The 24,419-nt window shown below is 39.5% G+C and overlaps 2 protein-coding genes across 9 annotated transcripts in view; both read right to left on the minus strand.

Annotated features, from left to right (window-relative positions):
- GK5 (glycerol kinase 5) overlaps window positions 1-15,033 on the minus strand; it is a 29,315-nt gene extending 14,282 nt beyond the window's left edge. For both annotated transcript variants that reach the window (XM_055816814.1, XM_055816813.1), the window contains exons 1-11: window positions 14,789-15,033; window positions 13,705-13,798; window positions 10,598-10,673; window positions 10,077-10,170; window positions 9,279-9,410; window positions 7,637-7,712; window positions 6,903-6,964; window positions 6,738-6,811; window positions 6,346-6,406; window positions 5,100-5,226; window positions 2,033-2,137 (exon numbers count right to left, since the gene is read on the minus strand). In XM_055816814.1, coding sequence (XP_055672789.1) covers window positions 2,033-2,137; window positions 5,100-5,226; window positions 6,346-6,406; window positions 6,738-6,811; window positions 6,903-6,964; window positions 7,637-7,712; window positions 9,279-9,410; window positions 10,077-10,170; window positions 10,598-10,673; window positions 13,705-13,798; window positions 14,789-14,920 — 1,033 coding nt within the window. In that variant the 5' untranslated portion in view covers window positions 14,921-15,033. The remainder of the gene's footprint in view (window positions 1-2,032; window positions 2,138-5,099; window positions 5,227-6,345; window positions 6,407-6,737; window positions 6,812-6,902; window positions 6,965-7,636; window positions 7,713-9,278; window positions 9,411-10,076; window positions 10,171-10,597; window positions 10,674-13,704; window positions 13,799-14,788) is intronic.
- A 514-nt stretch (window positions 15,034-15,547) lies between these two features.
- XRN1 (5'-3' exoribonuclease 1) overlaps window positions 15,548-24,419 on the minus strand; it is a 41,340-nt gene continuing 32,468 nt past the window's right edge. For 3 of the 7 annotated variants that reach the window (XM_055816810.1, XM_055816809.1, XM_055816808.1), the window contains exon 43: window positions 21,312-24,392. In XM_055816810.1, the coding sequence (XP_055672785.1) occupies window positions 24,102-24,392 (291 nt within the window). In that variant the 3' untranslated portion in view covers window positions 21,312-24,101. Of the gene's footprint in view, window positions 19,880-21,311; window positions 24,393-24,419 lie in introns of those variants that run through there. The other 4 variants (XR_008749328.1, XR_008749329.1, XM_055816812.1 and 1 more) reach the window with 4 other exon arrangements.

Here is a 24,419-nt window from a genome sequence, read left to right on the forward strand (position 1 = left end):
CTTGATAGACACTACTTTTATTCTCTGTTTAGCCAGATGTCTCCTTTCACAACTTACACACATCCCTCCTTAGCTTGTTCTTCACCCACACATACTAACACCTATCTTCTGTAGTTTTAACTAATAATGTCCTTATGTGGCCACATAACATGGTTTTCTCCTGTAAACGAGCACTAAAGTTTTTCTTGTCTAAAAAGTAAATTCCCCTATCAAAGATAAATTAGGTTAAACTCAATTTATCTTTGAAAAACCCATCTTGGTAACTCACCAGGAGTTTCAGTTTACCTTTGTAACCTTCATAAATTTGTTTGAAAGCTTTAGATTCTACCGTGCCCAGACTAACAAGTTGAAATCACGTCTTTTCCTCTTTGTTGTATTTGCTATTATTGAACTATATATGGTACCTCTGTGCCACAACATAAAATGAAAAAATTAAGATTGACTTCACCTTGAAATTCCACATACTACTTTTTCAGAGTTCGTAGAAGTGATCTGATCCCACTAAACTAAGTTTGGCTTGCTGCAGAAATCCCTATTTACAAACCTTTACCACTATTATATGTCTCATCATCATCCATGTTGAGCCACACCATCCTGAGGCCATTAACTTGCCCTGTGTTTTGGCCCCATTCCTTCTGTAGAGCAAAAGTTTTACCCTTCTCTTTATTCATAAAGCTGATAACAGTTCCTGAAATCTGCTTCCCTGCAATCGTATTTCCAGAAAATAAAGGTCCTACTTGGAGAGTTCAAAGCAGCGTGCCTATTTTTTTATCTCCCTTTTGCCTGTGGTAATCACTGTATGTCACATCCATTTCACTACTGGCTAGCTAAAATTCCTTTATACTCTTGCTCTGCATATACCAATAATACCTATTTTAACTATGGATATGTTCCATATGGATAAGTATCCATTTTAAGTATGGAATTTGAAGCAGCAAGCTTATATATGTACCACCGATACGTTCATCTGCAGCACTGAACTGTGTGTTGAATTGAGTAATTTCCTCAAGAGAGGCTCAGTCAAATGTTGAATGATGAAGACCTGAGGACCAGTCTGAGTCATTCCTTAAGGGCACACACCTGAGCACATGCGCGCCAGAAGTTGACAGCTTTAAAAAAATGTAGGATTTTGCGGAGAGCTACGCTTCAGGAAAACCTTTCCCAGTTAACCCAAAGTCTGAGACACTAATTCCTTTTTTGCATCCTAGTAAAGGTGTACTAATTTTCTAAGTAAACCAAGTAAATAATTAGAACACTCAGAACAGTTGTCCTGTAAACATCCTGTAAACAATCCTGTAAAAATCCTGTAAACAAGTGGTTTTGAACATCAACTACTATAGACCTAGCATTCTTCTTAGTCTTTTATTAAACTAGAAAGCAAATCTTTTCATTGCATCGTAGTCACACCCCAAAGACATTACTTTGTGTGAAGCAACATACACAATACTGTTTATTTTTAAAAATGAAGTCCTTCACCTGTTACTAATTCTGAGATGCACAGCTGGAGGTCTTTCAAAAGCATTATAGTTTGGGGAATACTGCATTCACAGTCATGCTACCTAGACATAACAGGTAGCCAATTTCTGTGCTTCCCCTCAACTAAAAATTCAAGTCCAAACACCCTAAACCAGCACACATAGGACTTTTAGACAGGTCTCCTTTATACCATTTCTATTCAAGTCTGGATAGCAGCTTGAAGAAACAAAGGAAGGCATCAGGAAGTTCATCATGCCCAAGGGAAACCAAGCAAGCAGCAGAACGTTTCAGGAAAATAAAAGCCTACACAGGCAGGAGGATCTCCAAGGCAGAGTCTGAAGATGAGATGATTTGCACAAACCAAACTCCCTGCAGTAAACAAACGCAGCAGAGAAGCTACTAATGAGACCATACATTTTCCACCGTCCTAAAGATACAGGCTAGTTTTTCAATTATGGATAATAAACGTAAGCCCAGTAACATAATTATAACCCCATAAACCAGTTTCTTAAGTAGTAGTATATTTTACTTTCTATAAAATTAAAGAACTACTTACTTATATCCTGAGCCCATTTTATGGCAGTGCCAATGTCTGACATACAGCCTTCAGTTAAGTAAACAACTTCTTCCCCAATCTTCCAACCAATCAGTGGATACAGACCTTAATTATTTTCCAGGAAACAAAACAGAACACCTAGTTAAATTGAATGTTTCCAGAAAAACACGTGCAAGCATTCCACACGATAAACCCAACTAAAAAAATGTAAATAGTTTTTATGCAATTCCTTTGAAGATTTCAAGTTAAAAAAAATATCACTGATAGAGGTTAAATGTATTGTTTAAAAATTAGCGATGGGATTACAAGACTCGAACTGTTTGTTAAACCAAAATGTTAACACACACACACAAAAAATCACTATCAAATGACAAAAAAAGTTAAAGAGCTATCTGCACTTTTTTTATATATAAGAGATTGTATATACTTAAAAATGTATCAATGTTTTCCTATTTGTTTTAAATCCATGTTATTTTCTTCAATGGTTTCTAAAAGTCAGAATTTACTTCTGCAAAACATAAAACATGAAGACCAGGCTTTCAGATGGGAAGCACAAACACTGAACCACACATAATACACCAAAAAACCAAAGCAACACAAACTTATAAGGTAGAGCTTATTCTAAAGTGATAGACTTCTTTTATTCCTTTTTCAGTCTGCATTGCTTCCTCATGTAGAAAGCAAAAAAGACAAGTTCCACAATTTGCCCATCCTTGTCCCCAACAAAGGCTACTGCCAGTTAACTATAGCATTTTAGCTGTATGTTTGCCTAATATAAACAACAAAAGAAACACCCAAAGTCATTAAAAATACCTGGTGTCATACTTTGTCTATAACTACAGAGGATTAGCACTTCTATGGTCTATGTGGTGGGATCTGCAGGAAGTCATGATTTCCACCAAATAGCTTCAGCTTTGCAGTGACTTGAAAAAAAAATTCAATTACTTTGAATTATTTTTTTCCTTTTCTCTCAGAAGGCAGACAGAAATACATAAGGCAAACACTGTTAGTTTATTTGAAAACACAGCACAACACACTTTCAAAGAGCTGTCTGCTTGAAGGTACTATTACATTAGAAGCAAACAGCCAATAATGAGGATAAACCTGACAATTTGTTCTCCCCTTTGCTCCCCCACGGATATGTTGAAACCTTAACAAAAAAGAGAGAGACATACTACTTAAAACTGTCAGGGTAAACAGAAAGACCTTCTCGTTTGGTATCTGAGTAAGAACACAGCACAAAAGTCCTGCAGAGTACTGCCTTTAATGCTAAAGCAAGAAGTTATCTAGCTTAAAACTTAAGTTATCTAGCTGAACGGTAAATGTTCTCCAGGACTGCAGGTGGACAAATGTTTTTTCAGGTCACCTGATATGAACCTAAGCATTCAGCAGCCGCTGCAATAACAACTTCACCCAACCCAAGCATGGTAAGCATTGAAGAAAGCACCCAGACTTCACGGGACTCTGTTCAGGACTCAGAGATCATGAGTAATAAATGCAACAAAGATAAACGAGTCCCAATAATTAAAGGGCCAGAAAAGCATCAGAAGGATCTAGGGATTCTCTCTGCTTTCTCAAGGTGACTTTGCTGATATACAAGCGCGCCTCGCAGAATCATTTCCAGTTTGCTTGCCTGTGGTCCCAAAGAGTGTCACGGTAGTACCAGTGCAATCACCGAGACTTGGTTAGTGTTGGAGGCACGCTGGTGCTTACAATGGAAAACACTCAGCAGCACCTCTTAAGATGGAAATTTGTATATGTCTCTTGAAAGGAAGAAGCGATATGTGTATCTCTAGATCATTAGTGCAGGTCTCCCTCACAGTCTTTATTTTCTAGCAAGGGTGAAGCTGCAAAGAAGTAAGACCAAACAATTCCTTGAGCCAAAACTCCTAACGAAGAACAGCTAATTAGGGACAGAGAAGCCCATCAGCTGGCCTTCTTAAAGATGCTCACACCAGACTCTCTAGTAGTATAAGGTAATCTACCTCTAGGGAATGGATCAACATGACATTTGGCACGACCAGTTACTATGAACTACCAGACTGCTAGAGAGACAGATTTTCAATCTGTATGACATGCTTCCATCGTTGAATTGTCCTAAGTGCTGTTCTTGAAGGAAATATTTTTTTTTCAACTGTCATATATAGCAACTAAATGTAGACCAGAAAATAGAACAGCAGCTAAAGAACAGCTTGCACAAGGATGGTGTAGGGATTCATCTTGCAGTCTTAAATACGTATGTGAACTTTAGGCATTGAACATGTTACATTTCATGCCCAGGGCACTGAGAAAGCTAGGTACCTAACTTGTCCTACTAACCATATCACATGACAGCCAAAGAACATAGGGAAAATCATAAAAATATATAAAATAATAAAAGTTTCACAGCCCTGCTTTAAGATTTCAACTCCCATCATATCACAATAGCCAAATACTTTCTTAAAAGAAAACAAAATGGAAGAACCTTATAGCATGTTTTTGCTATTACATTTCTACAGACTACATTCAACGATTTCCTAAGTAGAGGTATCATCACAGCGACATCATTAATTAGCTTAAAAAGCATTTGCATTCACAGGGAATTCAATGTCTATGCTATTCAGTTCTGACACATCTCACGTATTTGCCAAGGTCCTTCCAGGCTTTAGCTTGTAAAAAAAAAAAAAAAAGCTGCTGTCCTCCTCCCCAGCACCACCCCTCCCATTTGGAATTGTAGGCTTCCCGAAGTTAGAAACTTTTTAAAAAGATGACAGACAGACCGACAGAGAGAGACTGCGCAGGCAAATTTACTTCAGTATTATCTGTTGCTTCCTTGACAAACAGCCATTTAAGGCAAACTACCAAGCTTGAGAGCCCAAAAATGGTCAGAACGACAATGTTTTAAACCCTAGAAGCATTTCTTAATAAAAATTTCCACAGTATTCTGTTCTGAAAATGCTTTCAAGCTTTTTTTCTACAGCTCAAAACAGAAAGAAAAACATAGCCCTGTTTTATTCCTTTTTGTACCCTCATCATTAACAGCCATCAAGTAATGTGAAAGTTTAAAATGAAAATTTCACTGTCTTACCCCTCCGTGACGCACAGAGATGCTCTCCAGTATTCACATTCCAGAAACCACCTGTTCCCATGGTCAGTTTAACATCTCCAGGGTGAAAGCAGCATTCCCCAAACATAGCTGACTGCTGATCAGCTACCTGCCATACCAACAAAAACAATACAAGTTAGCTACAAACTACCAACCTATGCTGCTGAATTTTAAAATATCACTGCAAACACTTCAGCATACTGAATACATATTATCACTCAAAAGAACTGAGCATTAAGAGAGGACACTCATACAATTTTCCTAGAGTATTTGCAGTCCATTCCAACAGTCAGATTTATTGCTAGAATCCAGTTGCACCACATTTGGACACAACATGAACACCTGTAGTATTGCTTGAGACACGGAAAAATATGTTATGGAAACAAATGAAATATTTTAGTTTGTTATTTGATAAGGATAAATGGGGCATTTGCAATCCCGGGGAGCAGAACAGAGCAGCTTGGCTTGAATTCCTCTTCCCCCATACAGAAAGTTGAAGTTTTGAGGTCTCACCTTCCTTTTTCCCTGCTATACCTCCTGTACCAAATTGTTCCATGCTCAATTTTTCAACAACGACTAAAAATAAATGGCAAATAACACATTCTTGCCTCAGGAGTTAGGATTTGGGTAAGAAAACCCCACTATTTTTGTAAAGTGATGACTTGTAGAAAAATTTGCTTGAATTAAGCTAAACGGAAAAAATGTTGCCCAGCTAACATGAATTTTTCCTGCTATTTTTGAAAAATTGTAGACTCAATTTATCTGAAAATTTACTGAGGTGAGAACATTTTATTTGCCATTTATTTTTAGTGGAAAAAAAAAAGAAATAAAAGGTACTCAAGTGGATCTATTAACAAATACTCTTACATTTGTGTAGGGTCTTACTGAAGTCAAACCAGAAGGGACCCCATTGCACAACGTCATACAGAACAACTGATTTTAAGCCAGCCATATACAAATTACCAGAGCATAACCCAGCTCAGTTAAGTCCTATACTCAGTGCTTAATCTTTTGGTCATCTAAACTTAATGAATCTCAACCTCCAGAAATCCCTTCCCATTCCGTTCTCCTCCTTTCCCCATAAGGTTATAAACCGAGTTGTTCCGAGAAAAATTCAACAAGCAATTATTTCAACCAGCAAAAATTCAGCAAAAAATTAAATCAAAGCTAGATATAAAGAATATAGGTACAAATACACAGATTTAAGTATGAAAACATTTTTACTCACCACTGCCATTATTGGAATAGGTACCCCAAAAATTTCAGAGTCAGTTGATCCGAAGTTGAAGCTTAAAACACACGTTATGGAGAAACGTCACAACACTAAACTGACCTTTTGTTAAAATGAAATTTACATATATAAGGCCTGGGTGCGCATCAGATATGAAAGCTAATGCTACCAGTTTATTTTAAAGAAATCATTAAAACTACCACTTTAAGAAATATTCATAGTAAAAATAAAGTTTTTCATGTAGTGTTAAAAAAAGTACATCTGCATATAAAAATACTTCCTTTTTTTTGTGTATCCATATATTACTTTGACCATGCAGATAATACGGTATTTTTCTAAAGGCAATTAATTTAACAGTTATAATCTTTTGAATATGCCTTCCTACTTACCTTGTGTCTTTCACTGGTGGAAAAACAGACATTGGAATGGAAAGTAAATTACACAAAGCTGGGTTCCAGCATTTCTGAAATAATATGAAAAAAAAGAGTAAAAATGTCAGCAACTCTCTCAGAAGCACAATGAATAGCAACAACATTTTTTGGAACAGCACATACCGTAAAGGGTTCAAAAATGCCTGTAGCGCTGGCATTTGAGTAATCCGTAGCATATACAGAACCTGCCATTAAAAAACAGTAACAACAGAGTAAGATTTAGGTATCTGTTTAAGAGTAATTTTAAACATACTTTTTCATTAAACATTTCAGTGGCTCCCATGAAATATAAACCGAGTGTCTATAGGCAAAGTCATAATGATACAATAAGCACACAAACTTTACCTGCTGCTCACTATAACACATATACACTCATTGCCTTATTTTACCCTCATGAAACTGGCCAGAAGAGAGCTGGGACTTTTGACAACACATACCACACCGACTGCATCACTGTCTATAATCTATCCACCTGCTCCGGCATTAGCCCTCAGGACAGAAGCTTTTCATTCTTGCACGTTTGTAACAATTCTTTGGGTTTTTTGCTTCCATAGTACTTCAATCAAGGCCAACTAGTTCCGGTAGTCCTCTTCAGATCTTAAATGCTGAAAAGGTTGATTACACTGAATAATTATTTCCTTTTCTGGCTATCCTTCCAGACAGGCCCAAAGGAAAATTAATTCAGAATTTATTTTTTTAAAACGGTAAATATATTACAATATTCATCAATTACAAAAAAAAGCACAAATTGTCAAAAAAGTATTTGAATACTAGAATATATCAATGAGAGTTATGGACATCATTACTTAGATGCCAGTATGCTTTATTAATATTTAAGAGGAAATGTTAACATTCACCTTTAGTTAATCTATACAGTAACCACGTGTCAACTGTTCCAAAGCAGCAGTTATTTTTTTTGGCAGCTTCTTCAGCCTGGGAACAAATAGACATACAAAAAATGGTATTTACAACTGGCTACAATAAAGACAAACATACTTCCTGATTCCTTTTCTCATTTTCTTCATGGTTAATGAAAAAGTCCCCAGGAATTAAATCTCTGATTGCAAATTTTTCTTCTGAAAAGGGCAAGTTGATTATGTAAGTGATATTACCCTACAGTTCATGCTCCTAACAGAGAATAAGCGCCATTTCTTACAGTTGCTGCTAAGGAAAGTAAAGCAATCAGTCTTCTACTGCAGCAGCAGCAGCACCTTAAGATGAGAAACTATGGCCACAACTATAACAGTGATGAAGGAGCGGTAAATAAAGAAAATAAGGTCGTGCATAAAACATGAAAATAAAAAATTAACAGAAATAGAAGAAATAAGTGTATTTTAGAGTATGTCCCTGACAACAATAGAAACAGAGCCATTGTTTTCTGGTTTATGATGTCTGTAAAGAATTCAAAATGTTATTTTCCTTGGGATCTTTTTCCCCTTTAAAATGGGGTTTTTAAAATTAGGTTTCATCTAATTTCTAACTGACAATGTGTACAACTACAGAACTCATTAAAAGAACATACAAACTAACTCAATCTTGACTGAATGCATTTTGCTCTGTAATTAAGAATTAATTGCATTAATGAATTTTTGACCTTGGTTTGGCAGTCACACATCTTAAGTATCTGCCTGACAAAACACAGGAGAACATTCGTCTCACACTGAAAACGCAGCAGCTGCATAACTTTCAGTTCTATAATCCTCCAAATTCACACCTCACATTTTCAACAGGTCCAACCAAATCATGCCAGCAAAAAAATTATACTTGACCTTCTCAACAGTTAGTTTGGTGACAGAAAATACCAGACCAAACTCAAAAGATTTCAGGGTTTCTTTACAGAGTAGAAAATGGATGATAACCATTTTCTTCACAAATAAGTTGAAAATTCAACACAGGAAGTAAGATGACTGAAGTTATAAATACTATAGGAAGAATCAAGGAAAACGTTTAGGATTAGAGCAAAGAATACAGCAACAAATAGCTCTGGGCTCGTAAATCCATTAGATTATTCCAGCACAATTTATTTTATGTGTATTTTCCAATTTACACTACAACAAAAAGCAAAATAAACTGCAGTGTCTACAGTTTTACAAATAACATCATACTGACAGTCAGACACTGGAAAAATGCAGACTGAAAAGGTAAGAGTGCCAGCTGAAAATTAATACAATCATAATGCAAAACTAGCATGCAAACAACTTCAAAACAAAGTACAATTGTTAATTGTCTAATTGTATCAAGCAAAATAAGGCAATTTGACTATGTTTCTCAAGCACAAAGAAAACTTTTTACTACTACACACTCCAAGAATCAGAGGAAAAACTTGCATAAACATGAATAGATATTTAGGTAGACAGGCTTTGAACATCAACACAGATAAAAGTCTGAGGAAAAGAATAAGCAAGACAAAACTGAAGAGGTAACAACCAACCTATGTCACCAGCCATTACTATATTACTACGACTTAAGCAAGCTATTATGTTTGCCTGTCTGGCTTACCTCATGTATGTTTTTAAAAACCCATGACAACTTCATAGAAGTTTGTTGTGTTGAAAAAGTAAGAAAACTTGGTGCCAAATATCGATCATTCCCAGTCAAGAAATGAAGCACTGTAAAAATAACATGGATTACCTGTTTCAAAAGAAAACAATTACTTAATTTTTAATCTCTCCCTTTAAAGGTTTCTGATCAATTACCTTTGCAGATGAAAGATGCCGACATGAGATTAGATTCAGAAAGCTAAAATTCTGTTAGCGAATCCTTACATAGGATTTCAACAGATCGCTTTCCCATGACAAATACCACAGGAAAGAGCAGCTGCACTAAGCAAGTCTTGACTGACTTCTGCTGCCACACTGCTCTGTATTACAGAGACAGGTCACCTAAGTGAGCACAATGCATCACGTGGGTGACAGCACTACATACTGTTATTTCAGTGAAAGATCTCCTACAGTAGACAGGCTCAATCATGTTTTAACAGATAAACCAAAATTTAATCATTAATAATGTTTTCATTCACAAAAGAAATCAGTGGAAACCCCAAGAATTCAACTTCATTTTGTGAGCATGCTAGTTAGTTTCCACTTACAGGAAAATTAATTTCAATTTTTCCACTTAGAGCAAATCCTTCTCTTCTAAAGGTATGAAGCACAAGCCATGAGCAGCATAAAATGTACCTTCTACAGATAATCTAAGCAAAGAGTACATTAAAAACCCACAACAAACAAAAACCCCAAAACACTGCCAACCAAGAACTACCTACTTCCAAAAGCAGTATCTGGCTTAGCACAGTTTTACCTTCAGCAGAAGGGACTTATTCCAGGAATTCACAAGTTCAGCACTTCTTAAGTCTTGCCAACTTATGAAATTATGGAAAGGTTTCCCTGTCCTCCTGAAAAAAACAGGATTTGAACATTCCTATTTAAAACTACAGAACATACACTACTCAAAAAATTCAACGTCATGCACCATTTCCAGTCAGGACACTTAGGACTAGGTTTATTCCTAAAATAAGTGCATATCTTCCTGGTGGATTTCAGGAATTCATCATAGGCACACAGATATTTTGAGTGTGAGGCTTCTCATCAGAACTAAAAATACGTATGTATTCATCCCTTCTATTAAGAAACAAACAAAAAGGACACACACTTACAAACCATTCTGAATGGTAAGGTGTGGCTGTGCAAACACAAGAGAACATGAGTGACCGACATTTGCTGCTTTCAGGCTGTGACTTGACTGGGTTCAACATTTCTACAGTTTCCTTCTATCCAGCCTATGAACAGAAATTCATTTTAAACAATACACAATATACATACTTGTGCCATGTAATGAAAGTTGCTCTCTGCGTTGAGATGCCAAGACCAGCAATTTGCCTCATGTGAGCTCCCGCATCTAAAACCCAAAAACAAATCATACAAAATAAAAAGCATTTATCTGAAGAAACAAACAAAAACACTTCTCCAATGTAACTATAAAACCTATGGAATACTCTGGAAATTAATAGTTTAAAAGAAAATAAATCTCTACAGGCTGCCCATCTAAATGGCTAGAACAATGAAATATTTAGAGAACTCTCAGTCAGACAACTGATTCCGATGCAGGTAAATAAACCTGTGTATTTTATAAAAGCAGCTGTGGCACACTGAGCCTTTCCACCTTCTGAAAGGCCTCTTGATACTTTATTTGAACAGTCCCAGAGACATGCAGGCAGGTTATATGTGCCTATATATAATCAATTAAAATGTGCATTTCACATGGATGAGTGCGACAGAAGAAGTACCTTTACAAACTTATGGAAAGAAATTCCATAAAGAAACAAAACTACATTGATTCTGTAAGCAGCAGAAAGATTAATGTCAATATGCCATGATATTTTTATATCACTTTGATAATGAGGTGTCTCACCTTAAATAGCCCTTAAATAATCTTTCAAAATTCAGAACAAATTTGCTTAAACCATGTGCCACTGAATGCAACAAAGCTTGTTTAGAAGTATAAAAAGGTACATTTGGGTATGTATACATCAATTTTGTTGTTAAACCTACCTTCAAATAACTGTTAACAGAACATTTTTTCTAGTACATGTAACTGTAAATAATTAAATATGTTCACAGCTATTTTCAAAGCAGCTCTGGTCAGCTTCCGCAGTACCTCCATGCATACCTCCAGAAGCAAAATGATGTGGAAGAACAATATATTAAGAAATTCCACTTAAATTACAGACTACCTATTTTATCCAAAGTACTGTTACTCTGAGGAGCTCTCAATCCCACTACTGGAACAGATCACAGGTTAAGTATGTCCTGCTCATACATGTTCTTATGTTAACTTTCATGTGCGAAGTTACTCATTTGTGTAACCATATAATGGAGACTCTACAACTGACAGCCTTTGAGTGACAATTACAGAAGCGGTTTTACGGGCATGTCTTGCTCTGCCAGCCTCCACACGGGCTTTGGTGACTTCCCTCACACTGGTCCTTGCATTCATTAAGGCAGCGGTATCAAGGCCTTCAATCAGCTGCAAATTAAATGAGTGGTTTCACAAGGCTACCTGCTCCAACTGCCTGCACATGTGCTGCTGCTAGCAGGAGTGTACGGGAGGAGGACCTCTGAGTGGGTGGCTCAGGAACAGCAGTATTTCATTTTCAGTGGCAGCTGGGTCCAAACCGAAGGCAAAGCCACACCAATACTACCACAGCTTGCTATGGATTAGTGGCATGTACTACCCCTCCCCATCTCCACCTGCATGCTCCCACCACCTTCCTTTTGTCAACTATCGTGCTCTCCAGACCCCTACATGAAGTAGAGACAGCTCCCCTTAAAGAGAAGACAAACATGGGTATTTTTCCAGCTAAGCTGCCTCCTGGAAGGGTTGAACCAGTACCAGGGTGAGAGAGAGGGGTGGGACCACGCAGCCAGAAGCAGTTTCCACCTTTTGGGAGTAATGAACTACATCAGCTCATCCACCCGCACATGGAATCACGTGTTTTAGCTCTGCAAGCACTGTCAACTGAAGCGCTCCTATGCCTTCTTCCTGCTTCCAGTCAGTCATTCCTGCCCTGGTACCACACTCTCTCTTGTGCTGGCACAAACATTGGTGAGGCTCTGCTGGCGTAAACAACTGCACAGTGATCCCACTTAGGAAACCGCTCTGGATTTGAAACAACCCTGTAAAAAGGAGGGCGAGACTCCTTCTTTTGACAGCAGTGTAAGGTTATGCTCACTTACATTACACAACCACTTCAAAACTACTCGCTAGGAGTGCCCACAGCTCGGCCACCAGAAAAGCTTCCCCTTTTAAAAATAGCTGAAAAATACTGTTTCCCGATTTGCCCCACAGAATGGGCGTGAAGGAGGCCAGTAAGGACTTCAGGTTCTTGTGACAGAAGAGCTGTGGCTGCTGAGAAAACAGACAAGAGCCCAAAATAATCAGCTGCAGCATACACCTGGTAAAATGGTTACTTTTCCCGTTCCCTAGGCTGCCTTCCAAAGGGAGAGACAAGCAGTTTTGCCTTGAGCCAGAGCACTACTTGGAGGCCAAACTCCAATCGGGGCTGAACAGGAGGAACTTTAGGCACTGAATGAAAGGGTATGATGCACACACATGTGACAAGCAGGCTGAGGCACTGTGAGAAGGCAAGCTGGGGTACAGTTGACAGGTCCACAGCATCAGCGTGGCACAGAAGGAGATACGTGCAGGATTGCAGAATGCTGGAGCTGGTGTGGTGGGAAAGCTGTGGGAGTTGCAGAGAGTAAGCGCACAGTTAGAGTGGCATCCAAAAACGGGGGGGGGGGGGAAGAAAAACCCATCAGAAGTTTGACAGAAGAGAGAGTGGTGCATTATTTAGTGCATAGAGTACTAAAAAATTTTAGGTTACAGTACAAATAAAAAAGAACAATAACACAGAAATTGCATAGGAAGAACTGTTTGTAGTTTGAACAGGAAAAGTAGGAATAGCAGGTTACGATCGAGAGAGCACAACTACACAACATCCTGCTTTCACTCTCTTGTCCGCACATTGACACAGGCTGGGCGGTTGCGGAACAATGGGGAATCAGAAGAAGAAACAAGCTCACCCTCTGTTTGCACACAGAGGCATCTGGAGGAAGGAACAAAGATGCCAGGGAGGAATACGTATACAGAACGCTGGAGCAGCAAGGTGCTGTCACTGACATGTAAACAGAGTATGCACACTGCCTCTGGTCCTGCTTCAATCCTAATCTAGCCCCGCTACAAGGAAAAAAAGTATTTTAAGCTTCCTATTCTACATAACAATTGAACAGGCCTTAAAGCATGTTGTGGACCTGTACCCAGTGATGAATTTTAAGTACTTGTTAAAAATAAATAATTTTATTATCTAGTTAACTTAATTTACTAACTTTGAAAAATAATTAACTTCTCAAACTTTAGAAACAATTACCTTGTACAGCCTCTTTTATCACACCAACAAACTGACTCCACAGCACTTCAGGATCTAATTCAACCCGACCAGGACAAGGATAAAGCGATTCCACCTGTTCACAGAAGACACACAGTGGATTTGCAACCCTTAGTTCACAGAAAGTGGCAACCTCATGAAAGTTTGCATCAATACATTTGGGTTTGGTTTTTTTTTTTTCTCTTTTCTTAATTTTCTGAATCTACTGCAAGAGGAGAAAGAACCGGGTTTGGCACCGTTAAAGCACGGCTAAATCTGGTGTGCGATCTCCAGACCCCCTCCTCCAGGAATAACGCTGCCCAAACCCCAGGAACCGGCGAGCCCATACACCCCTTCTAAGGCTGCAAACTGGAAACCCGGTTTCGCGGAGAACCTTCTGGCTCCGCGGCTGGCCTGGGACGTCAATGCCTCCATGACGGTGGCCAGGAGCTGCCCGCCGGGGGGGTGGGGAGCAGCCCCGGCGCCACCGAGCACATCCCCGCCCGCCCCTGCGACTCCCTCCTGCTCCTCCCGCTTCCCCTCGCCGCGATCTTGTCATTGCGATAGGCGGCAACGGAACAGCGGATACCGGCGACGTGCTCGATCCCCAGAGCGCGGGCCGTGCCAACCCAACGCAGCCGGTAATTCCCGTTCCCAAGCGAACACCCTCGTAATTAGCACCGTTACGTAACGGCCAGCGCGCGCTGGCACCGCCGCCCGGCCGCAGCGGAGCGGTCGGTAGGCGGGAGGGGGCGCCGCGAGCGCACCGGTGGCATCCCCGCGGGGCTCCCGGCCGGGCTGGGGGTCCCCTTACCCCCGCGCCGGTCCGAGGGCCCCGGGGAACCGTCCCCACCCGGCCCGACGGGCAAAGGCCAGCGGGGTGCGCGCCCGCCGCCGCCCCCACGCCCCGCCTGAGCGCCCCGGGCCCCCGCGCTGCCCGAGGGACGCGGAGCCGCGGGCTACAGCGCCCGCCTCCGGCACCGCCCGCCCCGGGCTCGCCTCAGGCGAGTCTCGCCGCTCCCACGGGGGAGGGCGGCCCGCTGAGGAGGAGGAGAGAGGGCGCGACGCCGTCCCGCCGCGGATTCACCTTCCTGCAGCTGGAGCCTCTGACCGCGGCCGCCCGGTCATAGACGTGGCACTTCACCACCGTGCTGCCCACATCCACCCCCAGCACGTACCGCGCCGGGGCGGTGCCGCTCTCCGGCTGCCCGCACGGCATCGCCGGCCGCGGCCCGGCCCGCAACGACCGCCGAGTGCGGCCGGGCGGCCGCCGCCCGCCAGAAATCCGCCGCCCCGCCGCGGGGCGGGCGCCCGGCCGGCCTATGAGCGCGGGCAGCGGCGGCGGCGGGGCGGCAGGTGGCGGAGGGCGGGCCCGGGGGCGGGCTCGGCAGGGCCGCGGCCGGGGGGCGGCGCGAGAGCGACGGGCCGGGCTCTGGCCCAGCTGCCGCCTCTGGCGGGGCCGGCGGCACCTGCGCGCCCGCCCCCGCCCGGCGGCCACGGCGCCTTCCCAGCACACGAACCGACTGCGAGGCTTCCCTGCTTCGTGCCGGTGCTACCGACGGCAGCTGCCCCGCACCGACCGGGTGAGCCGGCGGCGGGCGTGTGGCCCTGGCACAGCAGGTGTGATCGTGCAAAGCCGTCATCGGCTGCAGCCGTCCGCCCGCCTTCACGTGTGTGCAGCTCGTGTTGGGACAGAGACAGGGGCTGCCCGCCGACAGGGTGGTGCTGGCTTTTAAACAGGAACAACCAGAAATACTGGTTTCAGTATGCTGAATTTCAGGGTGCTCAACCCCAAAACAGCAGCACTAGAGTTTAGCTTTAACCGCAATTGAATTAGAAAAATGAGTCAATTAGCTTAACTCGTTTAATCACAGCAGGAAAAAAGCAAACCCAGAAAATACATAAAAAATATTTTCCCCTTGCACTTGTTTGGCCCCTGATACAAAAAGGTGCACAATGAACGACAAAAGGATATTCTATGGGATAACAGTCGTTTGTTACTGGATCTTTAAACCAGGAATATTAACAACAGTGAAAGGCACATTAGGGAGACCACCTCACCCAGGCAGTTGCAGAGGTCTTGGGGATCTGAAGGCATATGAAAGAGAAAGCCAAGGAAGGGCTGCTTCACCTCTCCTCCCTAATGAACAAGTAATTAAAAAGTCATCATAACTTTGACTTCTATATTCTCTTTGACTATAACTTGACAAGCTGTAATCTCTCGACATACAGCTAATAGATGGTATCAAGTACTTCATTTCTGATTTAGACAGTTTCTTTTTTTTTCCAAACTAATTTAATTATTCTGTTGGTTTTGGTAAATAATTATTTAGAACTCCTGAAGAAAGTTCCCTAAAAAGATTCAACATGTGTAACTGGTATAAAAGGCTGAAACCTCTCCAAACATTCAAAAACTAGGAAGCATTAAGTAACATTGGGAAAACTCATCTAGACATCCTTCATGTTTTTACAGTATCAACACAGGTGGGGCCTATCTCACTGCAGGATGAAACAAAACTTCAAGAAGAAAACAGAGGTGCACATTAGTTTTTTTTTCTTTTACAAGCTCTTAATGTAACAAATAAATACCCCTCCGATTCACTGTATGGCATGGAAGTGACCATAGGTCGATTTCTTCATGCAAATCTTAAACACTGTTTAATATGTTAAGGAGAACTTCAATGCATCTGGAAGAGGAACACCATATATATACGTTGGAAAAAAAGACAACATGAACCAACTTGCAGAGCTGCAGTCCATATGTAATCTCAGTTATATAGCATGTATTAGAATTACTCAATTTATAAGAGGCTTATGAAATACAAGTTTTATCATTGTTCTGTTTGCAACACGAAAAAAAAACCAAAGCAATAAAGGAGGAGACAGGTTTTCAGACATGCATAGCTTGTCCATACATGACTTATTTGGCATTAGTTTATATTATTTTTTCATAAATAATATCATTCCCACACACTCTTTGTCTATCCAAAACCTCTATCACCCTCAGGAAAAATCTTATCACCAACATAAGTAAAAGCCCCGCGTTGATCTTACACAGACAAGAAACATTCAGTTTGAAGTGAAGATGTGTGGACGTCCGTCTCTTACACTGCACTGCAATTCTGAGAACAAGCCTGCATAACCTCTACCACCGCCCTAGTGCTCCTGTTTGAGCGAGAGCGTGCAGGTGCCATTCCACTGTTCAGAAGGCAAGGAATTCACACACCTGGGGTCACATACCTATCACCGCAGCAGCTGTGTCCCGTACTTCTGCATCTTTTCTGCTGAAATCCTCACCTTCTTTGGTGTCTGGAAAATACGACTGGACTTACCTTTTACTGGAATTACCAAAGCAAATGAAGGAGTGGAGGCACTCCAGGGACCTGTCCAGTGCTGTAGCAAAGGAAAGAGTTATTAAGTAAAACCAACCAAAAGGCAGAACATCAGGGATGAGATCCTCCATTGCTGGCAGCGATGGCAAAACCCCTGCCATGAGTAATTTATATTGACTATCTGTAAGCAATGCCATCATGCTCAGCATGTTTCAGTCAGCAACAAGTACATTTTAGAGGATGATGCCAAGCAAGAGGGATTTTTGCCTCAGTTACACAGGTTAAAACAGGCCTTGAGAGATGGGAGTGCTACAGATCCAGCAGACCTAATTTCTAGAAAGAAAACACGATGCTGACATTTTCTAGGACTATTTATGTCCAAATTACTGGTTAAACTGTATTTTGAATAGGTAACTTATTTTTCCTTTTAAATAAAGGTGTTCTCAGGTGCATTTCTGTTGTGCGACTGATCCATAGGAGACTCTTCTGCTCACCCCAGGCTTTCACTATGAATCGAACCTGTTACTAGCAGTGCTTACACGGTTCTAGTTACTGGAATCTGGGAGAGCAAGACCCAAAACGTGTAATGCATGATTTTGTCTTTAACTCCCTTTCCTTAGCAGTATTTTGTCAAGATGCATCTACCCTTCTACTGCCTCATCAAACTCTTGTTTACCATTATACCCACCTCCTTAGCTCTGCTATTTTAACAAATTTTAATATTACGAAAGCACTGGCCTCAGGGACCTTACTCAGCTTACATTTAAATAAGAACGAACCCACTAATTCCTATTGCTCCATTGATTGGTGCAGCCCCCAACCATCTTTCATTAAGCCTTGCCTGGAAACTTAATGTGACAGCCCAAAATGAAAGCAATGACCTTTTGGCAAGTTTTGCTGCAATAATTTACCATATGACCATTCTCAGCAGCTCCTCCTGTACTCCTGCCAGAATTTACCACTCTCCTTGAAGCCAACCGACAGAACCACATACAATGACATCAGTTAATCTAGCATGTTAGCTTCGTAGGCGATTTGAGTTCTAGGCAACGATGGGATGTTTCACAAGCGGTTCCACTCTTGCTAAATCATCCCGCCCTCACACTGCGAACTGTTGTACCAACACAGCTGTTCTGGTGGCTCCACGGCGAACTACCAGGCTGAAAAATAACACGGGGGAAAGAGTTTCAATCAGATTAATTCCTTGATATGGTTCATAATGCGGCAATACAGTTTGGCACGAGCCAGTGGGAACAAAAAAGAGACTGGTTAAGCCGGCACACCAAAACTGTGCCCACATACATGAGGTTTTGCATTGTGCCTGAGGCACAATGTGCCCTTCTGCCAGCTCTGCAACAGAAGTAACCTTAGACAGAGAATGAGGTAGACATTAGGACAATTGAGTTTTAAGCTAAGAATTTATCTACCAAAGCAAGTGAAGTGAAAACTGGTGTGCTTATTCTGCTACTGTTTCACTATTTGTCCATGCTTTTAACCCATCCTAAGTAATATCTATATTTGGAGAAGTGCAATGTGTATATATAAGTTCTCCCTCATTCTCTGGATGCCACACACGGAATTATGATGTGGACTAAAATTGACAGAACTAGCTTTGAGAAAATAAGGAGACTGAGTCCTATATCTGTATATAAATATATGTGTGTGCGTATACACGTGATGAATAGTCATTTGTACCTAGAAAATCCAGGGCTGAACAGCTCTCTAAAAGAACATTGGTTTCAAAGTCTGGAAATTCACAGGAAAAAAATCTAAAACTAAAGAGAGGAAAATGGCCATTGATGAAGCTTAAGTAGAAGAAGAAGAGAATGGATATACTAGAGGCTAAAGGGAATAAAAAGCACTTAACTATTGTTTCAGTAAGATCTAGCCACTTAAAAAGTAAATTAAAAAATAAAAAGAATTAAAAAAGAAAGCAAGGGGAAGGAAAAGGGAAATATTTAAACACAGAAAAAACTAAAAGAATGAACCATCTCAATATGGGCTCATTAAACTCAGAGATTCCAGCAGCCTACACTGCTCTCCATCTACCCTACTGATTTACATTTCATTGACTGACAAAGCATTTCAACTGTTTCAAAAAAACACGTACTGGAAGAAACATCAGGAGGCTAATAGTAAACATCATAATCTATCCCCAAATAGTGCTAAATCTAAAACATGCATAGGTTACTCTGAAATAGATCACTTTCAGTGGAATCACAGTTCTTGCTTCACACCATACCCTCAACGCCCTCAAAGTTGCTGCCTTTGAATTTTGTTGCTGCTGTTAATTGCAAAGACATTACATTTTGGCTTTTGATTGCCAGCCTTGGCCTTTCTTGCAATTCCACAAAATACAGGACTAAATGTGATTATAGACTTTCATACAGCAATGCTGATGCAGTAACAATGACCAAGTTTTACCAGAAAAATGATAAGGTTGATGAAAAATGCTTTCTTTCTCCTTTAAAATAACAGGAATCAGCTTTACTGTTCACACTTAATGGCACTGTGACTCCTTCTGTTCTCTTTGATTTATATTCTCTTTCAAAGGAGAAATGAAACTGGAAATTTTTAATTTACAGAAAAATAAGAGTAAACACCCCACCAAAAATTGGCAGCAATAAGGAACTACTGTTGGAACCATGAATTCTTTTGTTAATAAACAACAGCTACTTACCTCATGATATTCGATTCTTCGTAATATTTATCAATTACAGTCTCAAAATTCACGGATCCTCATGCACCTGAATTTGGATTCTTTTGGACGAGTGTGTATTCAGACTGCCCTTATGCCCTTGGTGTCACTGTGTCCCCTTTCCAGAGGTAGAAAGAGAAGAACATAACTGTCTCTCAGTAGTAAGGAAGGCTGATTACGGAATACATATGGAGATCACATCTCAAATAAAAAAAAAATTTAAATCCCTTACTGTAATTAACTATTGCTTCTTTGGGATTCCTCACTCTCAGGGGTCATCTATATAGTAGTTCAAATGAACAAAATTGAACAGAAGTCACTTAATTTTTGAATGGGAGTATCCATGTGAGATTTATTATGCGCAACCTGATATATTTTGAAGTTATCCCTTTACTTTGTTTTAATTTTCTTTAGTGCTATATATTGAGATGGGAAAAGTAACAAGGCAGAACTTGCCATGCAGGATATCTGCAGTACTTAAAAAGTCCATTGGCTAATATTTTGAAGAAAGCTTAAGAAATGCAAGATTATATCTTCCTGTATATACTGACCAGACTGTTGTATACAAAATATTGTTACACAAAGTTGTAGCAGCTGGTCATGTTAAGAGTGCACTCCATCCTTTATGCTAGTTGCTTTAAACAAGCTAATAATCAACAAGAAAGAAAGTAATATCTTTCTATATGAATAGCTGGTGCTGCTGTTAGCAAAAGACAGATCCTAACGAAGTTCAGAACACACAAGCGAAGACAGTAATAATTAACTGGCTTGTCTACAGTGTTGATTACAGTTTAAAAAGGAACAACAGAGTTTTAACATAATCTTAGAGATAACTGGTCAAAAAGAACAAAACTCAGCACATGGTATATACACAATATAAAGGTGAAGAAGTTTGCTCTCTCTAAAATAAGAGTAAAGTCTAGTAACATTAATTTGGCAATTCTGAACTTTAAAAACCTGCTATTATTGGGGATAAGGAAGTCTAAGTATGAAACATAACTTCCCATTTCTCTCTTAAAGAAACTCAAACCCATTGCCCTGGTTTTAGTGCAGCCTGTCACTATGCTGCCATCAGAAGCCTTGTTACAAATGAGGTAACTACTCTTACTCTACTTGAGCAAAAATCCCAGCACCGTGTTTTGCTCTAGGTGCAGAAAAATGGTGTCAAATATTTCCAGGTACCCATGGCTCCTCCTGTTTTTCAGCTGGTTTTGCACCGTGTTAAGAAGCACTAGGACTGAACTTGCTGGAAAGCAATCTTACTGAGAAGCAATCTTACTAAATTTTCTATAGTTTTGGTGGGTTTTTATTATTATTATTGTAATGGGTGACAGAGGCCAAAGAAATTTTGCAAGATTGGTATCTAGTTAAATGCTTTTTAACACCCTTTTAAACAAACTTCTTATCTTTAACTTAGTAGTAGTTGAAAGGCATCAAGAAACAGCTCAGAGGTGGGCAGTTGCTGCTTCTGAGAATCACAGGAACTGAGCTTCATGAGATCTGATTTATATCTTAAAATTTTGGTTTGGAGCATACAGAAGTTTCCATAGAATATTTGGAAATAAAACAGTGAAAATAAGTAATGTTTCTTGTTTCAATATTTAATCCAAGCAGACACAGACACAATTTATAAAATTATTCTATTGCATTAGATTTTTATATAGCATTTAACTTTTATGAATGTTTTCCTTCAGTGTATCATATATTCATATTTTAAAATATCTTTGCACAGTCCTTTGTGCAACTACATGCTAAAAATCTGCAAATGCACACTTAACACTAAACAGCACAAAAAATACATTCTGTATCCATTCATATGCAAATTTAAAACATTTCACTTGGCAGATAAACAATGAAAAGTTATTTTTAAAAAAATCAGAAACTACAAAAATGCGCACATAAAAGTCTTCCCTTTTGGATTTTTAGTAAAATACTGCTCTGTATAAGATCTAATGAAAAACTCCAGTGCTTACAAAATACTTTATATCTATGAGAAAAACAAATGCTTAAATTTATATCTGTATGAATTAAACATAATCACCTTGTTAAAATATAAAACTGAAATCACAGGGGACATAGCATAGGTCAATGCAGATGTCACATCTACCAGGACATGTAAAACTGTAATTAACTGGGCACCAGGCAGTCAGTATCATAGAATATATAAACTAAAAACCCGGGACTAACACAATATGCAGCAGCTACAGAATAAAGTGTTTAACCAGCTATATATCTAGCAATTCTACTTGAAGAGGGAAAGGAAGCCTTAGGCTGAAGTAATTAATAATAAAAATTGCTGTGTTGACTGGTGTATATAGTATAGTGTCCTTCATACCTTGTTTTTAAAAATCTGCATACATTGGCTATCCAGATATGTCAAAATTCTGTGATGCACGAATCAAATGTAGTCTCATCTCCATCACAGGAATTTCTAAACTAATTTTTTCTGATGATCAGATAATTCATCTAGGATTATGGGGAACTAGCATCTGTCTCTTGTAACTAAACTTCACATAAACACTTCTAAAATACTGGCAGGTTAGCATCAAGTCAGTTTTGTGTTACTAATGACAATAAATCACCAAAAAAGTACAACTTTTCCCTTCACAGAATATGGCTTCAAACCCTCTTGAGACCAGATGGCTATAAAGAGAACAACGTCAATGTATATTAAGACTGCATATAAACTATTTTACAAGGTTTGTGATGCTAAGTAAATTGAAATAGAATTTCTTAACCTTGTTTTTACCTCTGTGACTCTTTTTATAGGGTTTGCTACTATTCTATGAATACTGCTGAGGCAACAACTGTTTTGGATACATCAATAGGAAAAAATGCTGTAACATAGTGACAATGTGAAACTTGGTACTACACCAAGAAATGGAGGCAAAGAACAAGGTAGGGGAACTGAAAAAAGGCCTACAGACTTGCAGATCCAATGTGAAACCTCGTGTTAGAGGCAACAGAATGAATTCACTGAAGTATGCTTTATTACTAAGCTTCCTGGGCCTTAGAGGAAAAATATTTTTTCTGGAACAAATTAGAATAAAGAAGAAAAATGAAAGCTAATCAATGTCAGTAAACAGTACCAACAGAAGCTTCAAATTTTCTCTTAGACTGAAGATTTCATGTTAAGAATGGTACGTGTGGGTTCAAAATAGTTACAGGGACCTTTCAGCCACCTTCTTTTTCCTAAATGAACTAAGAATGATGGAGTTACTTCTTTTACAATATAGCTCCCTCCTAAAATACAAGTCAACCTTTTGTCTCTATATTCTTATGGAACCAACAGTAACAGTTTCTGATAATTCAATTTTGCTACACATAACTTCTATCACCAAACTAAAAAGTAAATATTAAAAGTCACTAGCAATAAAAAATAATCTACCATAGAGAATGTTTCAGGGTGCAAACTACTACTAGAGGGAGAAATGGACTCTAAGTAAACATAACTTTGACAAGCATACTACACAAATAGATATCTTTAAACTCTGGCCATTTTTATAATTTAGAAAAAAATAATCAGAATGTCACTAGCATTTTAGGAGGCTATGCAGATCCATAGCAGATATCGATGTTATTTTATCATCAGAAAACAATAAATTTAGAATGCTGCTAGATAAAAAAATTTAAACTTCAAGTACCAAAGAGGTCTTTACTTTGCAATTATTTTTTTTTTTTAATTAAATACATTCTATAAATTAATCTCCTGGAACAGATTCTGCATCAGCAACCTCTTTTTGCCACTCTAATACTAGAGATACAATAATACCTACATATTGAAAGTTGTAAAGTTGCTGCCCTCTGGTATAAAATCTAGCAGTTCATAATTAAAGTGAATTTGGCAGTTCCACTGTAGTTAGGTTTTAATCATGCTGATTCAACTCAGGCCCTGGAGAGTCAACAAAAAAGCTGCGTGTAAATTATTTTTCCTTTCTGTCTTACTACACTATTTAAAAATAAGCTAGAATAACAAAATGTCATACTAAGCAACATTAGATGCCCAACTTATTACTGCTCCATATCCCTCCCAAAAAGCACGGCAATTCTGAGTTAAGGTTGCCACTGTTATTGCTGCTTACCCAGTATAGTCTGTAAGCCACTGTTTAGAAACCTAGGCACAATGGATGGCATGGTAATCTTAACTCAGCATTTCCTGGCTTTTGCTAGTTTAAGTCAAAATAATTAAGTTTTAACATAATTTTTATAGTTTTCACAACCACCTGAAAATCACAGCAAATAAGATGTATTTCATTGCATACTATACTTAAAGTGGCTGGTCTTTTTAATAGAGCTTTCTGATTTTTTTAAATGACAGAACACAACAGTGGGGGGAAGAGTTAAAGATAAAATACACCTAGCTGCCATATTTATTCTGAAGATTTTGGTGCGCCAAAATTGACAGCCAGCTTTCTTGGCTTTCGCTTGCTGGAAGTGTTTGGTGTTGATTTGTTATGAGGAACGGTTGGAGTAGCCACATTGTCTTGAAATGAAACTGTGGATTGAGCAGCTGGAGGAGGTTTTAAAGGAGCTGAAGAACTATCTTGCTGAATGTGGTCAGAAGACACTGGCTGTTCATTCTTTAGTGGTGCAGCTTGAGGGGAACTCTGAAACTCCTTGAGCTCAAAGTTTTTCTTGTTAGCAGCCCTTTTTTTAGTTACCTTTAAATTAAATAAATATTATTTAAC

The sequence above is a fragment of the Falco peregrinus genome, chromosome 12 (genome assembly GCF_023634155.1).
Source record: "Falco peregrinus isolate bFalPer1 chromosome 12, bFalPer1.pri, whole genome shotgun sequence".
Classification (NCBI taxonomy): domain Eukaryota; kingdom Metazoa; phylum Chordata; class Aves; order Falconiformes; family Falconidae; genus Falco; species Falco peregrinus.